General features: G+C 40.8%; 1 protein-coding gene across 3 annotated transcripts in view; it reads left to right on the top strand.

Annotated features, from left to right (window-relative positions):
- AQP9 (aquaporin 9) overlaps positions 1-25,049 on the top strand; it is a 79,217-nt gene extending 54,168 nt beyond the window's left edge. The window contains exons 6-7 of one of the 3 annotated variants that reach the window (XR_006961281.1): positions 11,828-12,112; positions 12,934-13,340. Coding sequence is in view for 2 of the 3 variants with exons in the window: in XM_047075056.1 (XP_046931012.1) it covers positions 11,828-11,897 (70 nt within the window). In the remaining variant the exon portion in view is untranslated. Of the gene's footprint in view, positions 1-11,827; positions 13,341-24,212 lie in introns of those variants that run through there. The other 2 variants (XM_047075057.1, XM_047075056.1) reach the window with 2 other exon arrangements.
- Positions 25,050-25,579: the final 530 nt, after the last annotated feature.

Genomic DNA, 25,579 nt, shown 5'->3' with positions numbered 1-25,579 from the left:
ATTCCCTGGAGCATCCAGGAAGGAATGCAATCCTGATTTGATTTTGGTGAATCCATGTGGGATTTCTGGCCTATGGAACTGTAAAGTAACAAAATTGTGTTGTTTGAAGCCACTATGTGCCAATTTGTTATATATGTCATAGAAAACTAATACTAATGGTAACACTGTCAAACACTCTCAAAACAATCTTGAAAAAAACAAAGTTGAAGGACTTACACTGCATGATTTTACAACTTATTACAAAGCTGAAGTAATCAGGACAGTATGGATAAGGATAGACATAGAACAATGGAATAGAATTGAAAGCCCAGGAACAAACCTTCACACTTACAGTCAATTCATTTTCAACAAAAGTGCCAAGACAATTCAATGGAGAAATAAGTTTCTTTCAACAAATGATAGTGAAACAACTGGATATATACCTGCAAAGGAAAAAATGTAGATCCACGTCTTACAACATGTACAAAAATTAATCCATTATGAATCAAAGACTCTAAATGTAAAAGCTAAAACTATTGAACTCCTAAAGGAAAACATAGGCATATATCTTTATGACCTTGGATTAGACAATGGCTTACACCAAAAGCATAAACAACAAAAGAAAAAAAATAAACTGGACTTCATCAAAATTAACTTGTGTTTCAAAGGACACCATCAAGAAAGTGAAAAGACAGTCTATAGAATAGGTGAAAATATTTGCACATCATATATCTGATAAGGAACTTATGTCCATAATATATAAAAAATTAACAGAAATCAATAATAAAAGGACAAATAACTAATTTAAAAGCGGACAAAGGATTTAAATATACATTTCTCCAAAGAAGATATATAAATGGCCAATAAGCACATAGAATACATAGAAAGCCCAATAAACACATAGAAATATGCTCAAAATAATTAATCATTAGGGAGATTCAAATCAAAACCACAATGAGATACTGCTTCCCACCTACTTGAATGGCTAGACAACAACAAGTGTTGGTTAGGATGTCTGGATACTGGACCCTTCGTATATTGCTGGTGGAAATGTAAAATGATATGTTTGCTTCAGAAAAAGTTCCTCAGTGATTAAGGAGAGTTACCATATGACATAGCAAGTCCACTCTTAGGTCCATATTCAAGAGAATTGAAAATATTTACACAAAAATGTCTATACAAAAACTTGCACATGAATGTTCATAGACACTTACTCATTACACCAAATAGCAGCACAAACATCCATCAACTGATCAGTGGAAAAATAAAATGTGGTATGTCCATACAACCGAATATTATTCAGCCATAAAAGGCATGAAGTACTGATGCATGCTACAACATGGATGACCGTTGAAAACAATCTGCTAAGTGAGAGAAACCAGACACAAAAGACCACACATAATATGATTCTACGTATACAAAATGTCCAGAACAGGAAAATCTATAGAGTCAGACAGTAGGGTTTTCAGGACCTGGTTGCCATGGTCTGGAGGAAGAGGAAATGGAGAGTGATTGCAAATATATACCAGATTTCTTTTGGAAGTGCTACAAATGTTCTGGAATTAGATGCACAACTCTGTGAGTAATCTATAACCTGAATTATATACCTTAAAAGAGCAAATTTTACAGGAAACACATTATCTCTCAATAAAAAAGAATGTTATGACCATTTAGATAAGCTTTTCTTAAGTAAGCTCTACACCCAACATGGGGCTTGAACTCATAACCCCAAGATCAAGAGTCACATGCTCTACCAACTTGGCTAGCCAGGTTGGTATCATGACCATTTAAAGAACAACCTAGAAGCATTTAGTTGTAGTAGGTACTTGTATTCCTGTGATTCAGCACCTCCCTCCTGTCCATATACTTCTGATAATCAGATCCATAGGGACATATGCATGGGGATGTTTACTGTGTTGTTTTTGACAGAAGGATGTTAGAAATAATCTAAAAGTCCATCACTAGGGAAATGAAATGTGGTGGATGCATGTTATCAACCATCATGCAGCAGTTAGCAGCAATGAGCCAGATGGACATCTTGCACTTTAAATAGATCCTAGAAACAGTGTCAAGTTAAAAAATAAAAAGAGAGAGAACAAGATCTATAGTAAGTACTATTTGTGTAAATTAAAAATGCATAAATATAACATATTCTTCAATGATATATGCAAATGCAAGAATATAGCATCTTAGAATGGCTACCCTTAGCGGGAGTGAGGACTGGGATAAAGACTCAGAACGAAGGGGGAAAATAATAAAATAAAATAGAAGCAAAGCCAAGGACATGCAAATGTTGATAATGTGCCATGACTGAGAAGTGTAAATAACTCAACTTTCTGCCCTTGAGGTCTAAGGAGAGACAGAGGAGGAGGATAAGAAAGAAGGACTAGGGAGGAGAGGAGGGCAGAGAGAAGCTAGCTCAAATACACTCCAGTATGTTAAGAGATGTTATCTCTAGGAGGTGAGGTTTATTTCCCCATCTCTACTTCTCCACCTCTTTTAAAAACAATGGGAAGGGAATATTTTGTTTTGTTTTAAAAGGTTAAGAAATGGGGGCGCCTGGGTGGCTCAGTCGGTTCGGTATCTGACTTCAGCTCAGGTCATGATCTCACAGTTCATGGGTTCAAACCCTGTGTCTGGCTCTATGCTGACAGCTCAGAATCTGGATCCTGCTTCAGATTCTGTGTCTCCCTCTCTCTCTGCCCCTCCCCCATTCCCCCCCCCCTCAAAAACAAACATTAAGAAATTTTTAAAAAAAGATTAAGAAATGGCAAAAGTCTTAGATAGCTTTTGAGTGACATTTAAGGGCACCTTAATGCTGCAGACAGCCAAAGGATTATAACCAGTACCATTCCCTTAGGTTGTTAAAGTGGATTAAAAATGACTGCCCTGTGAAGTGTAACCCATCACTGCCTCTCTCCATTCTAATCAGATCTGTTCTAACATAAAATTGACATGTTGAGTACTCAGAGAGTCACCAGTGACCTGGATCCCACTCAGCTGTAGTCAAATATTATCATCCTGCTGAAAGAAAGGTATCTGATAGGTTTCTGTCTAGTCTTACAATATGGCGATGTTTCAAAAGTCTCAGAAATCAGTAAAAGAAAGGCTCTTCAAGATTTAATTCAAAACCAGCTGGAAGAACTGGATAGGATAAGCAAGTGTCAGGAATCTTGGAAATTCTCTTAGAGGACATCTCAGTATCTCACTTGGCTCTGTGCTGGGGCAGCACAGTAACTACCCCCACCACCGGATCCACCTAATCCTACTTACAGATTCAACTCAGACCTAAGATCTGATACCACCAGTTAAAAAAATTTTTTTTAATTTTTTTGATGTTCATTTTTTTTTTTTTGAGAGAGAGAGAGGGAGGGAAGGAGAGAGGGAGGGAGAAAGAGCGAGGGAGCATGCAAGCAGGGGCAGGGAAAAGAGAGAGAAAGAGAGGGAGACAGAGACACAGAATCTGAAGCAGGCTCCAGGATCTGAGTTGTCAGCACCGAGCCCAACTCGGGGTTCGAATTCATAGGCCATAAGATCATGACCTGAGCCGAAGCCACACGCTTAACCGACGGAGCCACCCAGGCGCCCTGATACCACCAGTTTTAGAGGGGAGATGTAAGGAACTCTGGATTTGATACTTTTTAGTATCTCACTATGTCAGCCTTGCACCCCATCCTATGACTTGGTACCCAGGTCCTTACTACTATAATTCTATTCCATTTCCCTTTCGGGTGCCCCAGTTCCCTCATGACTAGAGTGCTCTCTTGCTTCTCCAAGCCCTGCTCCCTAACCCGCGAGCAAATGACTTCTTAGTGTTGAGTGGCTTTCTACACCATTCTGGCAGAGCTTAATAACTTCTAGGTCTGGCCTAACCTACTCCTGAGTTGACAGAACTATGACAGGATAACAGACCTATGCAAAATATGAAAGAAGCAAAAGAGTGGTCCAATGGGGTTGTCTGATGGAGGTTGGAGCCCCACATGAGTTGAACCATGTGAAACAGGTTAGGAACACAAAAGGTGTGAGTTAGATGCAGGGGCGGGGACTCATTTTAATCACTGTTTTGAGCAGAAAGAAAAAAAAAGCGAGAGGCCTACAGCTTCGGGCAGATGGTTAATGTTAACAGATGGCAGATAGAAAGAAGTACTATTTTTATTTTTGCTATATTCTTCAACACAGTGCCATAAAACTAGGGATTGGCATATATTATTCAAATTTTCAGAAAAGTGAAAAGAAAGAGGTCAATTTTAGAAACCGCAGATTGAGGAACAACTTATTGTTACGATAATAAAACAGGAACAATAATGAAATGCAACATGTATTGAGATATCACAAGATGAGCATGGTACTAAATGTTTTCCACACATGATCTCATTTTAATCATCACATAAAACCCCTAAAGAAGGTATTATTATCCTCATTTGACAGATGAAACTGAGGCTCAGAGAAGCTGAATAACTTGATGTAGCTCACAATAAAAAGCTAGGATTTAGACCCAGGTGTGTTTAACTACCAAACCTGTGCAGTTCAGATTCCAAAACAAGTTGTTTATGATTGTGTAGAAAATAAAGTGGTATTTGTTAGGAGCCTACATGAGTTGATGAACAGCCCATCATGCCAGACTATATTTAAACCGCTTCACTGGAAATTTATACCCACAAAGGTCAGGGAAGGAAAATGCTGTACAATGTCACTGTAAAGAATAAAGAAGAAGAAAAACAGCTTGGTGGACAACAGACTAAACAGACCTGTAGCTGGAATGATCATTTCCTAAAAGTGTTGCTCAAACAGTGGAACAAACCTACTCATCAGGAGGCCTCCAGTGCCCTGCTGAAGGACTCTGAATTTGCCTGGCCCAGTCAACAATTTTATCAGTGAATTGAATAAAATATGTATGGCATGTTTGTCAAATTGTAGAGGACAAAAGAAATAATTATTAGATAACAGAGCAAAAAATTTTTTCTAAAAATCTCATCAGGTTGGAATGTTGAGTCACAGCAGACCAGATAAAAATTATGAAGAAAAAAGATACAGAATCTTTTATTTAGGTCCATAGTACCTTTAAGGAAGACATTGGAGAGAAGTAGGCACACAGCCATCCTGTGACAGATGCTAGAGATGTTAACTACACATTCAATCTGATGATATGATTGTTAAATGGAAAATAAGTCTGGGGCAGTGTTAATAGTGCCAGGATAAACAGACACTCTTCTTTCCATCCTCAGCATTAGACATCCAATTTAGGTTCTGGAAATATTTTCTGAGTGGGTTGTTTCAGTTTTCTATTGGTATAAAACCACTCAAACTCGGTAGCTTAATAAATTTTATTCTTATCTCTCATGATTCTGTGTGTTGGTTGGTCTCAATCGTGTGTTTCTTCTCTTGGTTTTGCTCAGAATCTCTCTTGCAGTTGCTCAGTTGACAGCTGGGGCTGAAGCACTCTGGAGGCCCTTGGGCAGGAACATTCAAGATGGCGTCTTCACTCACAGAGCTGACACCTCAGTTCTCCACATGCTATCTTATCCTCCCAGGCATTTCCTCCCCAGCAGGGCAGCTAAACTTTTTACGTGTTGGCTTGTTTCCACGGAGCACAATGACTCTAAGTGTCGGACTTTCTCAAGGCTTAGGACCAAAACTGACACAGTCACTTCTGCCCATTCAATGTAGGTCAAAGGACAGTCAAAATTCAGGATGGGAGGGACTACATAAGGACATAAATACTAGGAGGAATCATTCGTTGGAGCCCATCTTTGGAGTCCACTGCAGGAAGGCAATGAATTTTATAATTAATTTTATTTTAAAATTTATATATAAGGTGATGGGGCACCTGGGTGGCTCAGTTGTTTAAGTGTCCGACTTCAGCTCAGGTCATCATCTCACAGTCCGAGAGTGTGAGCCCCACGTCAGGCTATGTGCTGACAGCTCAGAGCCTGGAGCCTGCTTCAGATTCTGTGTCTCCCCCTCTCTCTGCCCCTCCCCTGTTCGTGCTGTGTCTCTCTCTGTCTCAAAAATATATAAAAACATTTTAAAATTTTAAAAAAATAAAATAAAATAAAATTTATATATAAGGTGAAAGACAAATACATTTGGAGATTTTAGCACAGACATGATGTCTTATAGTTCACAAGAGTTTTCAAATTTTGGGAGGACTGTATACAGAAGACAGCTTAAATATACCCTGTATAGCTCCAGTGCACAAAATTAGGACTGGGGGTAGGTTTCAACTCAACTGCTATGTATCCAATTGTCAAGGGTGTGGAGAGAAGCTTCTGTCTGAACAGGAAGTCATACTAGATAGACTCCAAGGCCCCCTTCCACCTCAAAAACTAAGTTTCTAATTATACACCTCCTCCTGTTAATTATTCCTTGGTATATTCCATCTCTTCAGTCAGATTTTAAATTGAAGAAGCTGGACAAAACAAAATAAATACAAATATTTCTGGACAGCTTCTAGTGTTAGCTCTCCCAGCAGTCAGCTGCCATATAATTTTGGATAAATCACTTAATATCCCTGGGCCTCAATTTCTTCTGAAAAAGGAAGGGGTTGAATTGTAATTTCCCTCCCAGTACAAAGTGAGGATAATAAACAACAACTTTGATGGAATTACTTTAAGAATAAAATGGAAATGAAAGTAGATAAAGTACTTTAGATAGCAACTGGCCTATTCTCTGTGCTTAATAAATATTAGCTTTCATTATTCCCATGGTGACAACAATGATGATGTTTTCTGATTCTATGATTTCCATGTATATAATAAAATCTTGAATCACTTTAGACCATCACTTCTTTTGCTCTTCTCAGCAGCAATCAGGAAGTAACTCATAATTATCGCTGGTCTAAGTTTTCTGACCAAGTAACCAGGTTCCCACCATGACCTTGTAAAGGGCAAACCCTCAATGAACAGTTGAATTAAATTTGAAATGGTTTGGGCAACAAATGTGTTCTCCTGCTCTATGTCAGCAGAGGGAGCCAAAGAAAAGGAACAAATCCTTTCTCTGATTAGGTACCAAAAAGAGCGAGACAGGTCAGGGGCTTTTAGAGGTGTCCTTATTCACCCTTCCTCCCCTCATTTTATAAATTACGAAACAGGCCAATGGAAGAAAGGAGATTTCCCAAGGTTACAAAATAATAAGTGGTAAGGTTATCCGAAAAGCAAGTCTGTCTCAATCCTGGTTCCTGGGTCTTTGACTTGTGGTCTTTCATACGCTACTATAATTGTTTTCTTGTTCTTCAAGGAAATTAGCTACAGATTATTGCAACTTCAATGTTCTCTTTTGCCTCACTTATCTGATAGCGTAGTCTTTGGGTTTGAATCCTGGCTCTGCCTCTTACTAATTGTGTGACCATGGGCAAGTTACACAGCCTCTCCAAGATTCAGAATTCTATGATTTTAAGTGGTTATAATAATTATACTTCTTTCAAAGGAGGAGCAAAAGAAATAATGCAATATAAAATGTCTCGTAAGGCACTTCATGCCTTGAGCACATGAGGTGCCTTAATAGATATAAATACCCATTTTTGTCAAAAGAAATTATTTTATCTAAATGAATTGAAAATAGATAATGTGGGTCTCAAACTCAGATGCTTACAGAAGCTAGCCATTTAAGTTAAGTTGTCTGGGGGTCGCCAAGGGGGCTCAGTCGGTTAAGCATCTGACTTCAGCTCAGGTCATCATCTCGCCATTCGTGAGTTCGAGTCCTGCATTGGGCTCTGTGCTGACAGCTCAGAGCCTACTTCTGATTCTGTGTCTCCCTCTCTCTCTGCCCCTCCCCCACTCACACTCTTTCTCTCAAAAATAAATAAACATTTAAAAAAATTAAATAAAATTGCCTGGATATATAACAACAGGGACTTCTAGGGACTATGGCAAACCACAGAGTTCATGGCCAAGGGAGACAACCTTTACTGGGAAGAAATTTAAGCCCACTATTGTCAGATCTTCCAACATGTTGAGAAAAGTTGGGAATCTGGGCTTTTATATGCAAATTTCTGATTTTCAAAAATGTTGCACAGACCAAATAAAATCCAGGCCAGCAGCTTGTTATTTTCAAGTTAATTTTAGAGTGCCATATGCAGCAGACACACAACACACTAGACTTGAGAAACTCAGCCCAATAAATTCAGGAAAAGATATTATGTCTCTCATTTGGAGTGCCAATAATATGAACCCACAGGAATGTTTTTCCAAGGACCTTACTCAGCAAACACACTGAACTCCTGAGGATTCTTTTGCAATCTCTAGAATATCTTCCAGTTTTTCTTGGTGACTTTACATTCTGCCCACTCCATGCCTGATGCCATTTGAGTTACCACAGTCTTCCAGCTTGACTATAAATTATACATTCCACACTGGTATGTTTTTTTCTTTACAAGGTAGAAAATAACATTTCACAATTTTATACATAGCATTCATTTTTATTTAACAGCTACCTTCATTAGATATTCATTGAAAAGAGGTTCATTGTAAGCAACAACTAGGTGGGGGGGAGAGGAGTTGGGTGTCTAGAATCTTCTATACCAAACTTCCAATACACATGAAGTATAACAATCACTTTGTTTCAGTCAACCACACACACAAAAATAAACTGTAGGCACATCAGAATGGGAAAGAGAAAATGTAATGATGAATGCAAATGAAAAAAGGGGAAGGGGTCAACTAGCAGAGTGTTTCAATCCAAACTTATTGAAGATCCTTGAGTGGTTTCTACTCTTCCACCGTAGCAGGTGTAAGCCCCATGGTTTATGCTTCATTTCCAGAGAGTAGTATCTCCACCATCTCCCTTCCTACGGGAGAAGAAAGGCTGATTGGAAAATGTTTTGTTTTCATGGTGTCACTAACTGGCAAAATGTTCTCAGCCTTGTAGTTGTATTTATAGGTAGGTGTGCTGCAGACTACTTTTCTGGAAATTGTAGGAAGATACTGTCCTGAGTATAACCTTTGGTTTAAAACTGAGGTTTCCTATTAGCTTGGCCAAATGTGATTATGTTGACTTGGTTATATTAGCATTGTTTCAATACTTCAAAGAAGCTTTTTAAAAATCAGCCCAAGAATATTAAGAAACATGACTCAGCCAAGTCAGTGGGAGTGGCACCAAGTTAATGAAACAAGGAGACTGGGAAACCCTGATAGCTGAGATGGGGGCTAAGTGAGACCATCTAGCAGACAGCCAGGGTGTCCTGTGGTCCAGAGTCGCAGGTCTAGTAAGCAGTGGAAACCAGGGCCCTAGGGAGAGAGAGAGAGACAGGGCATGGATGTCACTGTGCCCTCCCCTCCCCAACTCATTTTAATATGGAAGCCAGTGCAATACAAGAAGAGATTAAAAAGAATTTTACATTAAAAGTGAGTATAATTTTCACAAGACAGCAAAGAGTAGTGGAAAATAACTGGAGGCTGAGCTGTCTTGCTTGCTGACTCTGGGGCCTTGGGCAAGCTGCTTTACCTCCTTGGGTTTTAATTTTACAATTCACAAACTGAAAGATTTAGAAGGTAAAAATCGAAGGACTCTTCCAAGTCAGATGTTATACAGTCAGGCATTTTCCCCTGATGTTTTATTGGGAAAAAATTCAAGTCTATAGGAAAGAAATATACTCTTCATCTAGTTTCACCGATTGTGAACATTTTGCTGACTTTGCTTTAATTTTCTGTTCCTGTCTGTCTGTTTTTCTCTCTATCTATCTATCTATCTCCTACAATCTACCAATCACCTATCCATCCATATAACCACAATATCATAATCACATCTTAGAAAATGACAATAATTCCATATACTCTAACATCCAGCTTGCATTCATATTTGTAATTGTACCAAATTCTTCCAGTCAATTAGGTTTTTAGACTTTAACATTTTAACATATTGGACAACACTTCTCTTTCTTTTCCTTTCTTTTTAAAAATTTATTTGCATTCACTTTCTGAGCAGTCCAGTTATTTTGTAGAACATTTCACACATTCTGGATATGGCTATTTCTCTGTCATGAAATCTTGCACACTCCTCCCTCTATATTTTCTGTACACTGAAAGTTAGGGCTGGTGACTTGTCACATTCAGGTTAAACACCTCGGACAAGAATGCTTCATGGGCAGTTTTTTCTTCTTCATGTTGCCTCCCACCAGGAGCAGGTTCATGTCAGGCTGCCCCAGTAGTCGTCAGGTTAAGTTTGACCCTTGGTTAAGGTGGTGATGGCCAGATCTCTCCAAAGTAAAGATGCTGTTTCTCCTGCTTTGTCATTAGTAATCTGTGGGATAACACTTTGATGTCATACGAACAAACCTTTCACCTAAGTGTCTTAACACCATTGAGATCCTCACCTGAATTCATCCTTATGTTGGGTTTGCAGGGATTGCCTCATTTTATCTTCCCTTCTATATTTATTAGCTAACATTCTTCTGTAAAGATGAACTTTCCTTTTTTATTTCTTCTCTCTCTTCCTCTGTCTCTCCTATGTCTCTCTCTCTTCCACTCTGCATGTGTGTGTTTCTCTGCCCTCCCCCCCCTTTCCTTCTTCCTTTACTTTATATTACTATGGTCTCGTGAATTTCCTTTAAAATTTAATTTGTAATCAGTTACTCTCTTTATTCTTTTTGATGTCCAAATGGTCCCAAATTTGGCTAGAGGGAACCCCATTAAGGTGGATCTTGTATCCTTTTCATAAGAACACATGGGTTTTTGAGTTCCTCCTTGCTATCTAGCAATATAAAATATTTCTGATTCACTTCACATTTGCCTTACCTGGATCTAAATTCAACCATTCTCCAAAGAGTCTTGTTTCCTTGTTTCCTTTTAATGCAGAATAATATTCACATCGATCCGAGCAGTAGTACGCTCATAGTAACTAAGTGTCATTACTTATAAGTCTTTTCAAGTGGGCAAAGATATAGATATAGATATAGATTCCAGAATTCATATATTCAAAGAATATATTTTCAAGAATTCATATATTCAAATTGAATATAGGTTTTTAAAAATTCTTTTATTTTCTATTTTCATTTACTTTATAGTAAACTTTTGATTCCTAATAATATTACTATGTCTACTTATTTGCTTTTTCCTATATTATTTATAGTTTCAAAATTATAATGCTGACATTCCTAATACCCAATAAATACACTAAAGTTTTGGATGCCATTGAATTCTTTTTATTCTTAGAATACATCCTATTAAGGGATGGTCAGCCAGGGTCCTCATATCAAAACTTACTTGAATCAGTTCTTTTATATATATATATTTTTTATTTTATTTTATTTATTTTATTTAAAATTTATTTATTTATTTAATTTTATTTGTATTTAAAATTTAATTTATTTTATTTATATATATTATATTACATATTTATATATTTATATATTTATTATATTTATAAATTATTTATTTTATATATATGTATATATATATTATTTATTATCAAATTGTTTTCCGTACAACACCCAGTGCTCACCCCAACAGTTGCCCTCCTCAATGAAATCAGTTCTTTTCTCTGTGTGGTTATTTTATTGATATTATATACAGCTAGATTCATTTTTTTAAACTGTATTACAATTTAGAGTTTGCTTCTTTCTGCCCCCTTCAATTTATTTTTTCAAGTATCTAAGACATTCACATGCTCCCATACCTATTCCCTCCACTTCAGTTCTGGTTTATTCTTCCTGTGTTTCTTTTTGCAAAACACACGTGTGCACACATGCACACACACACACACACACACGCACACACTTTCCCATCTTTCTGGGCAAAGAATATTGTACAATATACGTTGTCATACCTCACTTTTTTTACCCAACAATATGTCCCGAAAGCTACTCCAAATCAATTTGTAAATATCTTCCTCATTCTTTTTCATGTATCTCCAGGTCTTTTCAGAGGCATATTTATGAAACGAGACATCAGGAAGCAAGAGCCAGCAAGTACCTGACACCATGATGGAATATTTTAAAATTGAAAACTGTCTTTGAGATCCAGCGAACCAACTTCCCCACTTTATAATTGTGGACACTGAGGCAAGGGGGGAAGTGACCTTCCCTCCATCCCATTCTACACTGTATTATGTGACCCAAATCAGAGTGGCTATCTTTTAAGGTGGCTATTTTAGCTGCAATGATTGGCCTGGGATTAATATATGACCTGATCCAAGCCACGTAAGTCCCTTCTGGGGGCTGTAAAAGTTAGAACTAGGGGGAAAAAGTTAGCAAAGCTCTGAGTGTAAGAACCTACAGCTGCTGGTAGCCAGATCCCCTGCTGAGTAGAGAGATTTCATCTGTAATAGGAAAACATAAAGCCAATACATAATGGTCAAGAGAGGGACCTGATGATGCCTGAGTCCCTACGCATCATAGGCCAGCTCTATCTTTACCTTTTCCACAGTGGGAACTGAAAAATGACATGACTGTCAGTGGAGCAAACTTACTTCCCCAAAAGGTGGAGATGGTGATAACTGGAAATAGCTGTAGTGCCAAAAGAATGTAGACTTAGAAAATAGCAAAACACAAGAACAACAGGCAGAGGGGGTGTCAGGCTAAGAGTTTCTGCAATGTTCTGTAGTTCATTTGCAGGTTGTTAAAAATGCAGAATGTAGCCGGAGTCCATTTTCTCCTCCCCACTCCACCCCTGCCCTTACCAGCAACTCACATGATTCCAGAAAAGCCTTGGTCTCTCTCCCAGAAAGGCTATCCTTTCCCACCAGTTTCCCACCAGTTTTCCAAAAGTTTCTCCTATCCAGTCTCCCAACTCTACTTCCTTTGTTACATACTTATCAAGAAGGCTTCAAAAGCCAGGAGGACTTCTATTGCCTATGCCCTTCAGAAGAGGGACCTTCAAGTTAGCAGAACTGCCTTTACTTGGTTGTCTACATAGTTTCATCAAACAATCACAAATCTCCAGTTACCTGCCCCCAGGACTGTGGGAAGTAAATGTTCTATCTTTTACAAGCAAATGATACTGCTTTTCTTTCTTTTTCCAGAAGAGGGAGAAAGGTTAAGCCTAACCTTGAATACCAGAGGAAGAAGTGCTTTGTTTCAGTGGAATTCATTTGAAAAATCATCTCCCACTCCCCCATTTAGTCACCCAGTGGTGCTGGTCAAAAAAGATCCCACCAAAAACCCCACATACTGGGATCTTTGTAGTTCTTACAGATGAAGGGTCTTCTGGTCATCAAACCCTGGTTCCCTCTGGACAATGGGCACAACTCCAACTGGGGGGGTCATTGCTGGAGTCTTGCACATGGGCATTTTCCTCGTGAGGAGACCTCAAAATTCTCCAGGGTTTGAGGTGAAATGTTGACTTCTGCCCACAGGAAGATCATAAAGAAATGGAAAATGCCACTTTAACCACCAAACACTAGATTATAATATTAATTTTCAAAACAAATCTCATGAGCTTCGATTTCTACATCCATAAGATGAAGAGAAATAATGCCTACCTCACATTGGTGTGTTGCTTAGGGAATGCTGATTAAGTAAGCAAATCACTAAACTACTTAATTTGGAAGAGAGGCATCAGCAGTCTTGGCTGCAAGCAATAGAAACTCAGTATGATTTATTTAAAGAGAAAGAAAATCTACAGACAAGATACCAGGGAGCTCACAAAACTGGCTAGAAGCAGGAAAGCCAGCTTTTCTTTTTTGTTTTTTTAATGTTTGTTTGTTTATAAATATAATTTATTGTCAAGTTAGCTAACATACAGTGTATACAGTGTGCTCTTGGCTAAGGTAGTAGATTCCCATGATTCATCACTTACATACAACACCCAGCGTTCATCCAAACAAGTGCCCTCCTCAATACCCATCACCCATTTTCCCCTCTCCCCACACCCTCCACCAACCCTCAGTTTGTTCTCTGTATTTAAGAGTCTCTTATGGTTTGCCTCCCTCTCTGTTTGAAACTATTTTTTCCCCTTTCCTTCCCCCATGGTCTTCTGTTAAGTTTCTCAAATTCCACATATGAGTGAGAACATATGATATTTGTCTTTCTCTGACTGACTTATTTCACTTAGCATAATACCCTCCAGTTCCATTTGCACGTTGTTGCAAATGGCAAGATTTCATTATTTCTCATTGCCAAGTGGTATTCCATTGTATATATAAACCACATCTTCTTTATCCATTCATCAGTTGATGGACATTTGGGCTCTTTCCATAATTTGGAAAATATTCTTTATAGTGCTGTTATATACATTGGGGTACGTGTGCCCCTATGAATCACCACTCCTGTATCCTTTGAATAAAGTCCTAGTAGTTGTACTGCTGGGTCATAGGGTAATTTTATTTTTAATTTTTTGAAGAACCTCCACACTGTTTTCCAGAGCAGCTACACCAGTTTGCATTCCCACCAACAGTGCAAGAGGGTTCCTGTTTCTCCACATCCTCACCAACATCTGTTGTTTCCTGAGTTGTTAATTTTAGCCACTCTGACCTATGTGAGGTATCTCAGTGTGGTTTTGATTTGTATTTCCCTGATGAGTGACGTTGAGCATCTTTTCAGGTGTCTGTTGGCCATCTGGATGTCTTCTTTGGAAAAGTGACTATTCATGTCTTCTGCCCATTTCTTCACTGGATTATTTGTTTTTTGGTGTTGAATTTGGTAAATTCTTTATAGATTTTGGATACTAACCCTTTATTTGATATGTTACTTGCAAATACATTGTCCCATTCCATTGGTTGCCTTTTAGTTCTGTTGATTGTTTCCTTTGCAGTGCAGAAGTTTTTTTTATCTTGATGAGGTCCCAAAGTTCATTTTTCCTTGTATTTCCCTTGCCTTTGGAGACATGTCTAGTAAGAAGTTGCTGCAGCTGAGGTCAAAGAAGTCGTTGCCTGTTTTCTCCTCCAAGGTTTTGATGGTTTCCTGTCTCACATTAAGGTCTTCATCAATTTTGAGTTTATTTTTGTGAATGGTGTAAGAGAGTGGTCCAGTTTAATTCTTCTGCATGTTGTTGTCCAGTTCTCTCAGCACCATTTGCTAAAGACACTGTCTTTTTTCCATTGGATACTCTTTCCTGCTTTGTCAAAGATTAGTTGGCCATACATTTGTGGGTCCAATTCTGGGTTCTGTATTCTAATTCATTGGTCTATGTGTCTGTTTTTGTGCCAATACTGTACTGTCTTGATGATTACAGCTTTGTAGTAGAAAAGCCAATTTTTCTAACCCCAAGAGCATGGGTTAGAACTATGGCAGGAAAAGACAGTCAAGGTCTCACAAACAGAAATAGTCCCTTAGAATGTGGCTGCTGGCACCCTTACTCCCCCACCCCAGATATGCCCCACTGCTGCTGGCCCTGCAACACTGTACCCCCTCACTCACCCAGTGCAACACTCCTGTGGAAAAAAAATCAAAATTGGTCCCAATCTACATTTGTGAGTCTCCTAGCTTCACCATGTAATGCTTGAAAAATGTTTGAATGTACTATGTGAAGAAATTTTGCAATTCTGAATTGGCCATTTCTTCCACATCTTGAGGAATTAGTTGCAAGTTTAGTCTGTACCCTCATATCTGCTTCTGCCAAGGACTTGAGCATTTTTACAGATTAAAACTCAATCCAAAAAAAAAAAAATAGGTGGATGGAAGGACAGATATGTCAATGGACAAACAAGCAGATCATGTAATTTTAAAAACAGCTGAAGGAAAATATGTCTCAGCCACCTGACTTGAGCAAGTGAGGACATTTGGACAATGACTTTCACTCTAAGCTTTCTGACACCCAGGACTTGGAGGAAAATGTAATGGATTACATAGTTTTAATTTTCTTTTTCACACCAGAATTTTATCTAGAGAGACAAAATGTTTTCTGGCATTAATCTCCTGCAAAAGATTTTCCTTTGGGTTTTATATGAAAGGTGTTACATGAGCTAGTAGACAGTATCCCATTTATGGTTTCACAAACACAGAAAGGCTTTTTAAATGGGTAAACCTCACGTGAAATATTTTGTGAAGGCACACTGTATCTCAGGAATGTTTCTGCCAGCCACACTGGAGACAGGGCCCAGGTGCTCTGGCTCCTCCAATGTAGCCCCCACCCCCCACAGCCTGGAGAGTCTGGACATACACCTGGCAGGTGCTTGCGGTGGGCCTTGCCTCTCCAATGTCAGATGTGCTAAAGCGAGGTTTGGCCGCAGGGTGTGCTTCCATGAAAGGATGAACCATTCTCCAAACATGGCCCTGGCAGGTCCTCCATGGGTTTAGGCCTCAGACTCCAGACAGGAGAGGGCAGACTGCCACTTTATTCTAGAAGGTTTGAAACCCAACATGTGCTCTTGCCCAGACAGCATGAGCCTCAGCAGCAGGAGGAGGATCTGCAGATGGAAATGCTGTTGTTGCTTCTCCTTCCTTCTCTGTCTCCTTCTCCTTCTCCTCCTTCTCCTCCTTCTCCTTCTCCTTCTCTCTCCTCCTCCTCCCACTCCCCCTCCCCCTCTTCCTCCTTCTCCTTCAGAAACTGCATCACCAAGGGTGGGAATGGCACAGAAGCCAAGAAGTAAACCCTACATGGCTACATTACACAGAAGAGAGTTACAGGAGGCACTTAGAGCCTGCCAACTGCAGTGAGTTTGAATGCTTATGAAAATGACCCAAATGCCAGAAACCTCAACTTCATTTCAAAAAAAGATTTGACAGGGTTTTGGTTTTGTTTTTTTTTTTTTCTATTTTATGAAGAAATTGAAAGGAAGGCAAAAATAAAACCAGGTTAGTGAGATGAGGCGTGTCGTCAAAGTGGTTCTCCAAAAATGCATGCCACACGATCCTGTGCTTGCCGGACGAACCCTGCCAGTAAACAAGCCAACTGTCTGTGCCTCTGTGCAAAGGGGGGTGGGTTAGGGTGACATGTGGAGAGGGGCCCAGACACAGCTCAGAACAGGGAATGGTGGAGGCTTAGATGGACAGGATAGCATTTGCCTTTCTTGGAAAGGACCATGTTTTCTCACACTCCATTTTTCAACTGACTGAACTGTACTTCCTCAGGAGTGGGTGCAAACCTTACCATCTGGGATTCTTTTCCTATTGCAGCCCCCCAAGCCCCCAACCCCCACTCAACTACCCCCAGCCTGGTCCTTCTGCGTTTCCAGAACGCTTTCTCACATCTTTCATTCAGTGAAGCCAGAGGCCTGCCTCTTACTGAAGGAACATCAGTCACACAAGCAGGTAGAAGATAGGATAGAGTGTTTATGCGTCCCCGCCCCATTTTTTGTGATGGGGGAGAGGGGCAGGGAGATATAGGATTCTCCTCTTTCTGGAACAGATCGATCCTAAAATTAGACCTAAAGTTTAATTATTTTACTCATGTCAGAGGACTTAGATGGAGGGTGGGATGGGGGAGGACCACCTTTCTTTTCCCCACGCCCCACACTTCCCCTATTTCCATTAGCTCTAGCTGCTCCTTCTGTGGCAACAAACCCTGGTGTCACCCACACCCACCATGGCGGCCCCCACCCCACAGAACCCTCACCCAGTCCAGGCCCCGTGCCCCTTCTCCTCAGGCACAGGTGACTCTCATCTGGTGTGGGGGACAGAGAGGCTGGGAGGTATGAGCAGAGAGTGTGAGGGGCCTGTGGGAGGTCCTGGCAGGGATGAAGGCCAGCTCACTGAGAGGGAGTCAGGATTCCTGGCGATATTCCAGGGAGGCTCAGTCCTGGGATCTAAACAGAGAGCGAAAGGGGGCCAGGAGCTAGGAAGGAATATCTGGAAACGTTGTCTTCAATTTACAAGTGATAATTAAGCCCCTGAGACTAACATCTGGATAACAGAGCACCCGTGTATGCACACACACATGAGTATTTGACTTTTACACCAAGCTGATGACATACATAATTATCATCTCAACCTTACACACCTGGAAACCCAGCCCTAGGGAAGTGAAATGACTTCCCGCAAAGAATGAGGAATGTGCACAAGTGAGGTTTGAGTCTTCTGCTTCCGCAAAGTATGCCGATGATAAAATAATCCATGAACTCTAGCAATTATTTCACATGCTGAAGAAACAACAAAATAAGAAGAGAAAAAATATTAAAAAGTGGGGGTTTGGGGGGGGAGATTTACCTGTGCAAAAGCAATTACAATCAAGTCCCCCAATGTGAACTGTCAAACTCAGTGTGATAATGGTTATGATGACCCATCTTTGATCAATAAATTTCTAACAAGTATTATTTGATTATTATAATTTAAGATCTACACACTTATAATAGTTTCACAAATTATGCGCTTCCTAGTGTCAACTTATAATATTCTTATGCTCTCTGAGAGATTAAGGTAATCAATTATTTTATGAGGCTTCATGGGCTTATAGGACTTCACAGGAAGAGGTATAAAGCAAATAGAAAAACATAGTCTGTGCTCAACATTGACCCTGCATTCCAAACAGGAAGGACCATTGTATCATATGAGACAAATTGGTGTCTTTATAATTTGGTTTTTAAGATTCTATTCCTCAAAAGGAAGGCTCTCAGCATGTACAAAAAAATGGAAGTTGGAGTGGTGGCCAAGATTAATTTACGTACACTGCCACCAGGTGGAGGCAGAGTGCCATGGGTTGTAAAGTCTGCACGGGTAGTTGGAGAATTTGTGAAACTGCAGATTATGGTTCTGGGTTCAAGCCCTAAGACTTAAAATCACAAAATTTCAAATTTCTAATTTACTAGAAACATTTTCTAAAATAGAAAAATGCAAACAAGCTATTAACAAACATTTTGAATAGCTCTTTACAGGGGTTTTACAAATGAGAAGTGCAATTACATTTTCCCCTTTAATCTCTTAAGGTTCCTTTTCTCACAAATACTTTCCAAAAAAATTATTGGTACCTCCTTATGTTGCTTTCATAGAAAACCCCCTACACCTCTGGATTGTTTGGCCCAAAGCTCAGTTTTAGGCGGTGACCTATCTCCCTGCCTCTCCTTCTCTCAGCTAGTCCAAGAACAAATGCTGAAGGGTGGATGAGGAAGGTGATGGAGAGTGACCAGCTGTCCTGGTTTGTCCTAAAGTGTCCCAGGAAAACCCCCTTAGTCCCAAGAAAACCAAGAATATATATATCCAACTTTCCATTTCAGACTCTCTGCTTGAAGACCCTCATTTCTTTCCATGGGGGTGGGGTGGAGTGGGGAGGCAAAATATCCCCACCATTTGATGAACCCCACAAATCCTCTGTATAAAAGCACTCCTTTAGCATAAGTCTTTGCTGCTAGGTCAGGGGTATGCTTTATGTTTCACATGAAGGCAAGATATATAGAGTAGTATAAATGTGTGTGGTGTGGTGGCAATGCAGAGCAAATGAGGCAACCACGTCATGTAAATAGAACCTTTAAGAAGACTCTCAGTTCCAGGCACCTGGGTGGCTCAGTGGGTTGAGCGTCTGATTTCGGCTCAGGTCATGATCTCGTGGTTCATGAATTCAAGCCCCACCCGGGGCTGTCTGCTGTTAGCACAGAGCCCGTTTTGGATCCTCTGTCCCCCTCTCTCTGCCCCTCCCCCACTTGTGCTCTCCCCCACCCCCCGCCCCCCCCCAAAAAAAAGAAGTCTCTCAGTTCATCATGCCAACCTCTGAGGCTGACCCTTGAGGCCCCTGTTGAGGCAGCCCTGCCAGTTGGAAAGGAAGCAGGAAGGAAATCAACTCCAGCTGACAGAGGATGCCAACTCTGGAGTAATGGCTGGAGGCTCCCAGAAGGGATATATTTAGCTCCGCTCTGTTAATAGCTGACCCCCTTGGATCTCCTCAGGAATGTACCTAGGAGAGTTCTTGACAGAGAATCGGGAGTGAAATAACGCAGACAGGTTTATAACTTAAAAAGAAGAGTATCTTTAAGGAAATGACCTAAAAAAGGAGGATGATTCAATGGGGATTAGATGAAAACATTAATGTTATTTTGTGAATTGCTTTCCCGAGCAGTTTATATTCATTCTATTCATTTCCTGTGTTCTTTCGTGTAATTGGTTCAATCATAATTTAGCTTTTCTGTAGGACAAGTGTCCTCCGTCAAGTTTGTGTCCTTGGGCACAAAGTACTAACAAATCCTTCTCCAGACACCTGTCACCTGTCAGCACCTGTTAATGATGAACCCCACGGGATGTGGTAATAATGTTCTTAAAAACTGAGATTTGGTAAGAATTACCTTCACACTCTCCGAAGAATAACCCAGGCATGCTGGCTGTGGAGGCAGTGTCACAGTAGGATGGCAGGGCCATCTCGCCCCGGGGCCCCAAGTGTGTACAGACAATGAACAAAGGGCGACACAATGGCACAAACACTATTAGAACAACACATTTATTTATGAAATCTGAGGTTGGGAAAGCGAAGACAGCTGAGAAATATGGTTGAGTTCCTAACTCGACAATGAATAAGCAGGCTCTAATTTACAACTGCACGGAGTGTGAGACTGCCATATGTTATGTAAATAGCTGTAGGTCCCTTTAAGACAAGAAATGGTGTGAAGACAAAGCCCTTTTGTACTGCTGAGTGAAGCCTACCTTGACCTTCCGAGTATCAAAGAAAGGCCACCTGGATACAGTTGCCAGATAAAATACAGGATGCCCAGTTGCATTTAAATATCAGATAAACAACGAAAATACTGTGGTTATGAGTATGTCCCAAATATTGCACAGGACAGACTTAGACTAAAAGTACTATCCATTGTTTACCTGAAGTTCAAATTTAACTGGAATTGCATTTGCCGCATCTGGGAACAAAAAGCAAAAACTGGTGAGATGGGGGGGGGGGAGTGCTGTCACTAAGACAAAGGAACAGGAAGTTGGACAAGGATCAGCATACCCAAGGGGAGGAGAAGCTCCAACAGTGAGCAAGCCCAGGCTTATGGAGAAGAAATGTTGGATTCCACAACAGAAGCTCCCAAGAGCCCCTCCAAAAAGCTTCATTTTTGGCTCACCTTGTTTCTGCTGCAGTGAATGATCAGGCACTGAAAACTATTCTGTTGGTCATGTTGGGGCATATAATGTTCCCTTTTAAATGGTGGAAGACAGGCCTCTCAAAAGAGGTGACAGAGTTCTTCTGATTAAAGACCCATTCAAATGAAAGAAAAGGGGGTAGGGGAAAGGATGAAAGAACAGGAAGGCATAAAGGAAAGAGACTGCAGCTGATTTCTAGAAAGTGGGGAGCTGGTGAATGGAAAGCTCTTGGAACTTGTGGGGGCCGTCAGTTCAGAGCGGCCAGGCATGCCAGAGGAATGGAAGCCGGCTTTGTCACCGAAGGTTGGAAAATGACAACCCCTAGCCCTTGCCAGCAGCTGGCAGAGTGGCCCTGGCAAGGGGACCTGTGCAGAAACTGAAAGGGAAAGGTGTCAGTCTTAGAAACGGCAGGTACAGCTGAGGACAGGGACAAGTCATCTGGACTGAAAATAGTAGGAGTGATTGAAAGTCTGCAGATGGAGTGACTGGGGCCCAGGCGCCTTCCTCTGCCCTGGACACTGACTGCAGGTCCCATCCCAACCCCAGACAGGGGGAAGTTTCCTCCCCAGAGAAAGGGAATGGCCTCAGGGGAAGGACCCCCACATGCTGCCCTCGCTGTGCCCCTCTGCCCCATACACAAACGTAACTCACAGAACTTCCAATCAGTTTATTTATGCAAGAGTCTTAAATATAAACCGACAACCAAGGATCATCAATCATTGGAGGAAATTCCCCACTCTTCCCAGAAATCTCCCCTCCCCTCTTTGAAAATGACCAATATAGACAGGAAAAAAAAAAAAACTATATGAATAGGTAATGATGTGGTTTTGGAGTGGTGGGGGTCTGGAGCTGACAGCCAAGAAAGAATTCTTGAGATGTCTGAGATGTCTTTGGTGCAAAAAGGTGATTTATTAAAGCACAGGGACAGGACCAAAGGGCAGAAAGATCTGCACTGGGGTTGTGACAGGGTGGGGGTGACTGTTTATAAACCTTCAGGTAGGGAAGGGGTTAGGGATACCGTAAACCTATAAGGAATTTTGGAAGCAAAATTTCCAGGACGTTGAGGGGCTAGCTGCTGTTAGGAAAAGGTCATTTATTATTGTTTAGTAAAAACTCAGTCCTGAGACCCTTCAGATGTATATCAGGGGGCCATAAGCTTGAAGTATGATTGCCAACATATATCATGGGTGGGGGGAATTGATATAAAGGAACTTTCCAGAGGAATTTTTATATGTTAAAGTAGACTTACAAGATCCTGGAGGTTGGGATAATGCTAAGCTAAGGTTCTCTTTTGCCCCTAGCAAAGTGTCATCATCGAGGCAGCTGAGATCCTAGAGGGAGGTCACTCTGCCTGTTTCAAGGACTTGTCAGTGGGCTGCAGGCAGTAAGGAAATTTAATTTTTCATTTGTCTTTGTTTCCCCTATCAATAATAATGTCAAATATGGGGGCGGAGGGGGGAACCTTTGAAACTTCTAATTAGATCCTTAAATATACAAGAAAACATTACATACTCTTCCTCCTGTTAAAAAAAAAAAATCAGCCCCCAAATATAATAACTTATGCTAGGCCATGTCACCAAACTGGGGCTTAATAACTAACCTAATTACTGTTTCAGCCTCCCCCAGAAATGCAGTCTTAACCGGTCAGTCAGGAATTTTCTGGTCAGCGGCAATGAGGTAATCTGTCACATGGGCCTTCTCCATCCCCCAAAGGAAGATGAGGTAATCCACCTAATGAGACCCCAGTCCTTTCCCCTAAGGAAAGGTGACACAGACTGAAACAGTCCTTTCTTTTCTTTTGCTAATAACTTCTTGTCCCACCCTCTTTCCTGTGAAAGCCTTCGCGTTTGTGCAGTTCCTGGGATGCTGATCCATTCATGAATCACTTAAGAAAGACAATTAGATCTTCAAATTTACTAGGGTTGAATTTTGTTGTTTTAACATCTCCCCAAAAGAAGAAAATACGATCAAAGTGAAACAATAGCAGAAGAAAATAATCTTGGAAATTTTAATCCGGTTTCCCAAATAAAACCTCAATAGAAGGCTTAAAATATAAAGAAAATGGTATCTCTCATAGAGTAGGACACGAAGATAAAGACATGGATAATATGACAGAAAATATAAAAGCCATAGAGAGAATTGATTCAGAAAGACCAATATTGACCTAAGAGATACTTTAGAAAACAGAGAACCAAGAAAAGAACTGTCAAAAAAATGATACTGAAAAATTCACATAACTGAACCACAATAGCTAACATTAATTGGGTATTTTTTATGTGTTTTATAAGTTTTAACTCATTTACTCCTCCCAATAACCCTGTGAGGTAGCTACTGTTATTATCCCATTATAGAGATGAGGAAACTGAAGCACAAGAGAGGTTAAGTAACTGTCCAGTGCCTTGTGGTCAGCAGGGCCAGGACTAGGATTCAAACCCAGAGTCCAGCTCCAGAGCCCATGCTCTTGAAATCAATGTGTCTTAGTCTGGGTTGCCTATGAAAGGCACCAGTTTACTTGCTAACTCTTCATCAGGAAGTGCAATTGCAGGAAAGAAAGAAACGAGGGAAAAGAAGGAGGAAGGTAGGAAAGGAGGGGGAACAAATACAAGAGAAGGTGCCCCGAGGCTGGCAATGGATGGGTAACAAACACAGAAGATTGCTTTTCGGCCTCCTCACCTTCCAAACAGGAGGAAGTAGGAGACCTGATCCCCTGCCTCCCACTGTCATTGGTCAGATGGGATTTTCACCCTCCCTCCCCTGCACTTCTTGAGGCCTTGAGGCAGCTTCCAGAGGCCACCAAGGGATCCCAATGCAGTGGCAGGAGCAATATAGTGGCTGGGCAGGTGGGCGTGAGCCAGTGACACACCCATATGCTTGCATGTCTGCTGCAGTGTCTCAGCTGGAAGCTAGCAGGCACACGTGGGTGCTGATCGGACCCACAGGGTCTCATGCCTCAGTGGGAACAAGGAATTCCTAGGGCAGGTGGCAAAAGACAGGTGGCATGAGGAATTAGGAGAATCCCTGTTGAATCATGCCTGTCAGTGGCAGGAAGGATCCAAGCAGCTGCCACTGAAGGCTTGGTGTTGACAGAGACAGAAGTCAACAGTGATCAAAACTTCCGCTGTGAGGCCTTGAAGAATGTTGGCCTGTGGTGCCAGTGATCCTCCTGGATGCGGCCATCAGTGAATGGCAGCTAGACCTATTGGGGGAGATACATAATAGAATATGACACACTTTCCTGTGCAGTCTAGAGAACTGAATGCTGGCAGTGACTGTTTCAATGCAGCAAAAACTTGTGCTGAGTTGCCACCTTGTGCCAGGATTACTCTAAATACTACATGTGTGTTATTTATTTTAATCCTCACAGCAATATCATGAGGCTCTTCATGATTTTACAAAGATGCTAGCACAGAGAAGGCTGGTAACCTAACCGCACCATAGCTGGCACCTGCTGGAGCCAGGTTTTGAATCCAGGCCATCCGACTCTGGTGTCAGGACACTTAACCTTCTGAACGATCAGCAAACAAATGAAAAAGACTTCCCACAGTGTGAAAATTTGGAACACCAAGGATAAAAAAGATGACTCCAGAATCTTCCAGGGGAACAAGCTGCAACAGAATGAGAATCAGAATGGTGCTAGTCTTCTCAACAGCAACCATAAAAGCAAGGAAACAATGAAGCCACAACTTCAAAACTTTAAAGAAAATAAATTTCCAACCTAGGCTTCTATATCCAGACCATCAATCAAGTAGGACGACAGAATTCGACTCAGAAAATGGAATTTTTTTTCTTAGAAAGTGACTAGAGGATACGCACCAGCAAGACCAATAAGTAAGCCAAGAAAGAGGAAGACATGGCAACCTGGAAACAGTAAATCCAACCTAGAAAAGCCAATAAGAGAAGATGCCAGGTTGATGCCTGTGGGGCAGGCCTAGAGGGACACAATTCCACAGTGAGAGCAGGAAAAGGCAGGGAGGTATGAAGGAGCATTCAGAAAAGAAGGGGACCCAGGCAAAGGGTGGTATGATAGATTACATGATGGAGCACGTGGCGAGAAGATGCAACCTGCAGTGAAGAGTATTTGCAGCTATAATCATGCAAATACTAACTACTGATATAATTAAAAGTATGATAAAATTTGGGGGAGAGGATGTGGAAAGAAAGGTGGAGATATTAAATCTTCATCTCTTGTAACATTTAAAAATTGTAATGTATGCCTATTCTTTAAACATGGGAAGGCAACTCCCAGAAAAACCAGATAAAATTTCAAAGCAGTTCCCTTTGGCAAAAGACTGGCAGCTGATGTAGGGTTGGGCAGGGAACTACTGTTTTATATCATAAGCATTTTAGCACTATTTGATTTTTTTTTTACTTTTTTTAATTGTTTATTTACTTTTGAGGGGGAGAGAGACAGAGCATGAGTGGGGGAGGAGCAGAGAGAGAGGGAGACACAGAATCTGAAGCAGGCTTCAGTCTCTGAGCTGTCAGCACAGAGCCCGATGCGCGGCTTGAACTCACAAGCCATGAGATCATGACCTGAGCCGAAGTCGGACACTTAACCAACTGAGCCACCCAGGCGCCCCAGATTTCTTAATTATATATATATATAATTACAAAATTAAAAAAAAAAAAACAGAAAACATATTTTTAAAAGAGGCGAGCCCATGAGAGGAATCCATGCAGTTAAGAACACAGCTTATGGATCCCCCAGGATCTTTTCACAGTTCTGCTCCA

Source organism: Lynx rufus, unplaced genomic scaffold (genome assembly GCF_022079265.1).
Source record: "Lynx rufus isolate CCGP_SWC_20201006 ecotype Redwood Valley unplaced genomic scaffold, mLynRuf1.p SCAF_13, whole genome shotgun sequence".
In the NCBI taxonomy this organism is placed as follows: domain Eukaryota; kingdom Metazoa; phylum Chordata; class Mammalia; order Carnivora; family Felidae; genus Lynx; species Lynx rufus.
The sequence above is the reverse complement of the archived record's forward strand: the minus strand, read 5'-3'. Positions and strand labels throughout refer to the sequence as shown.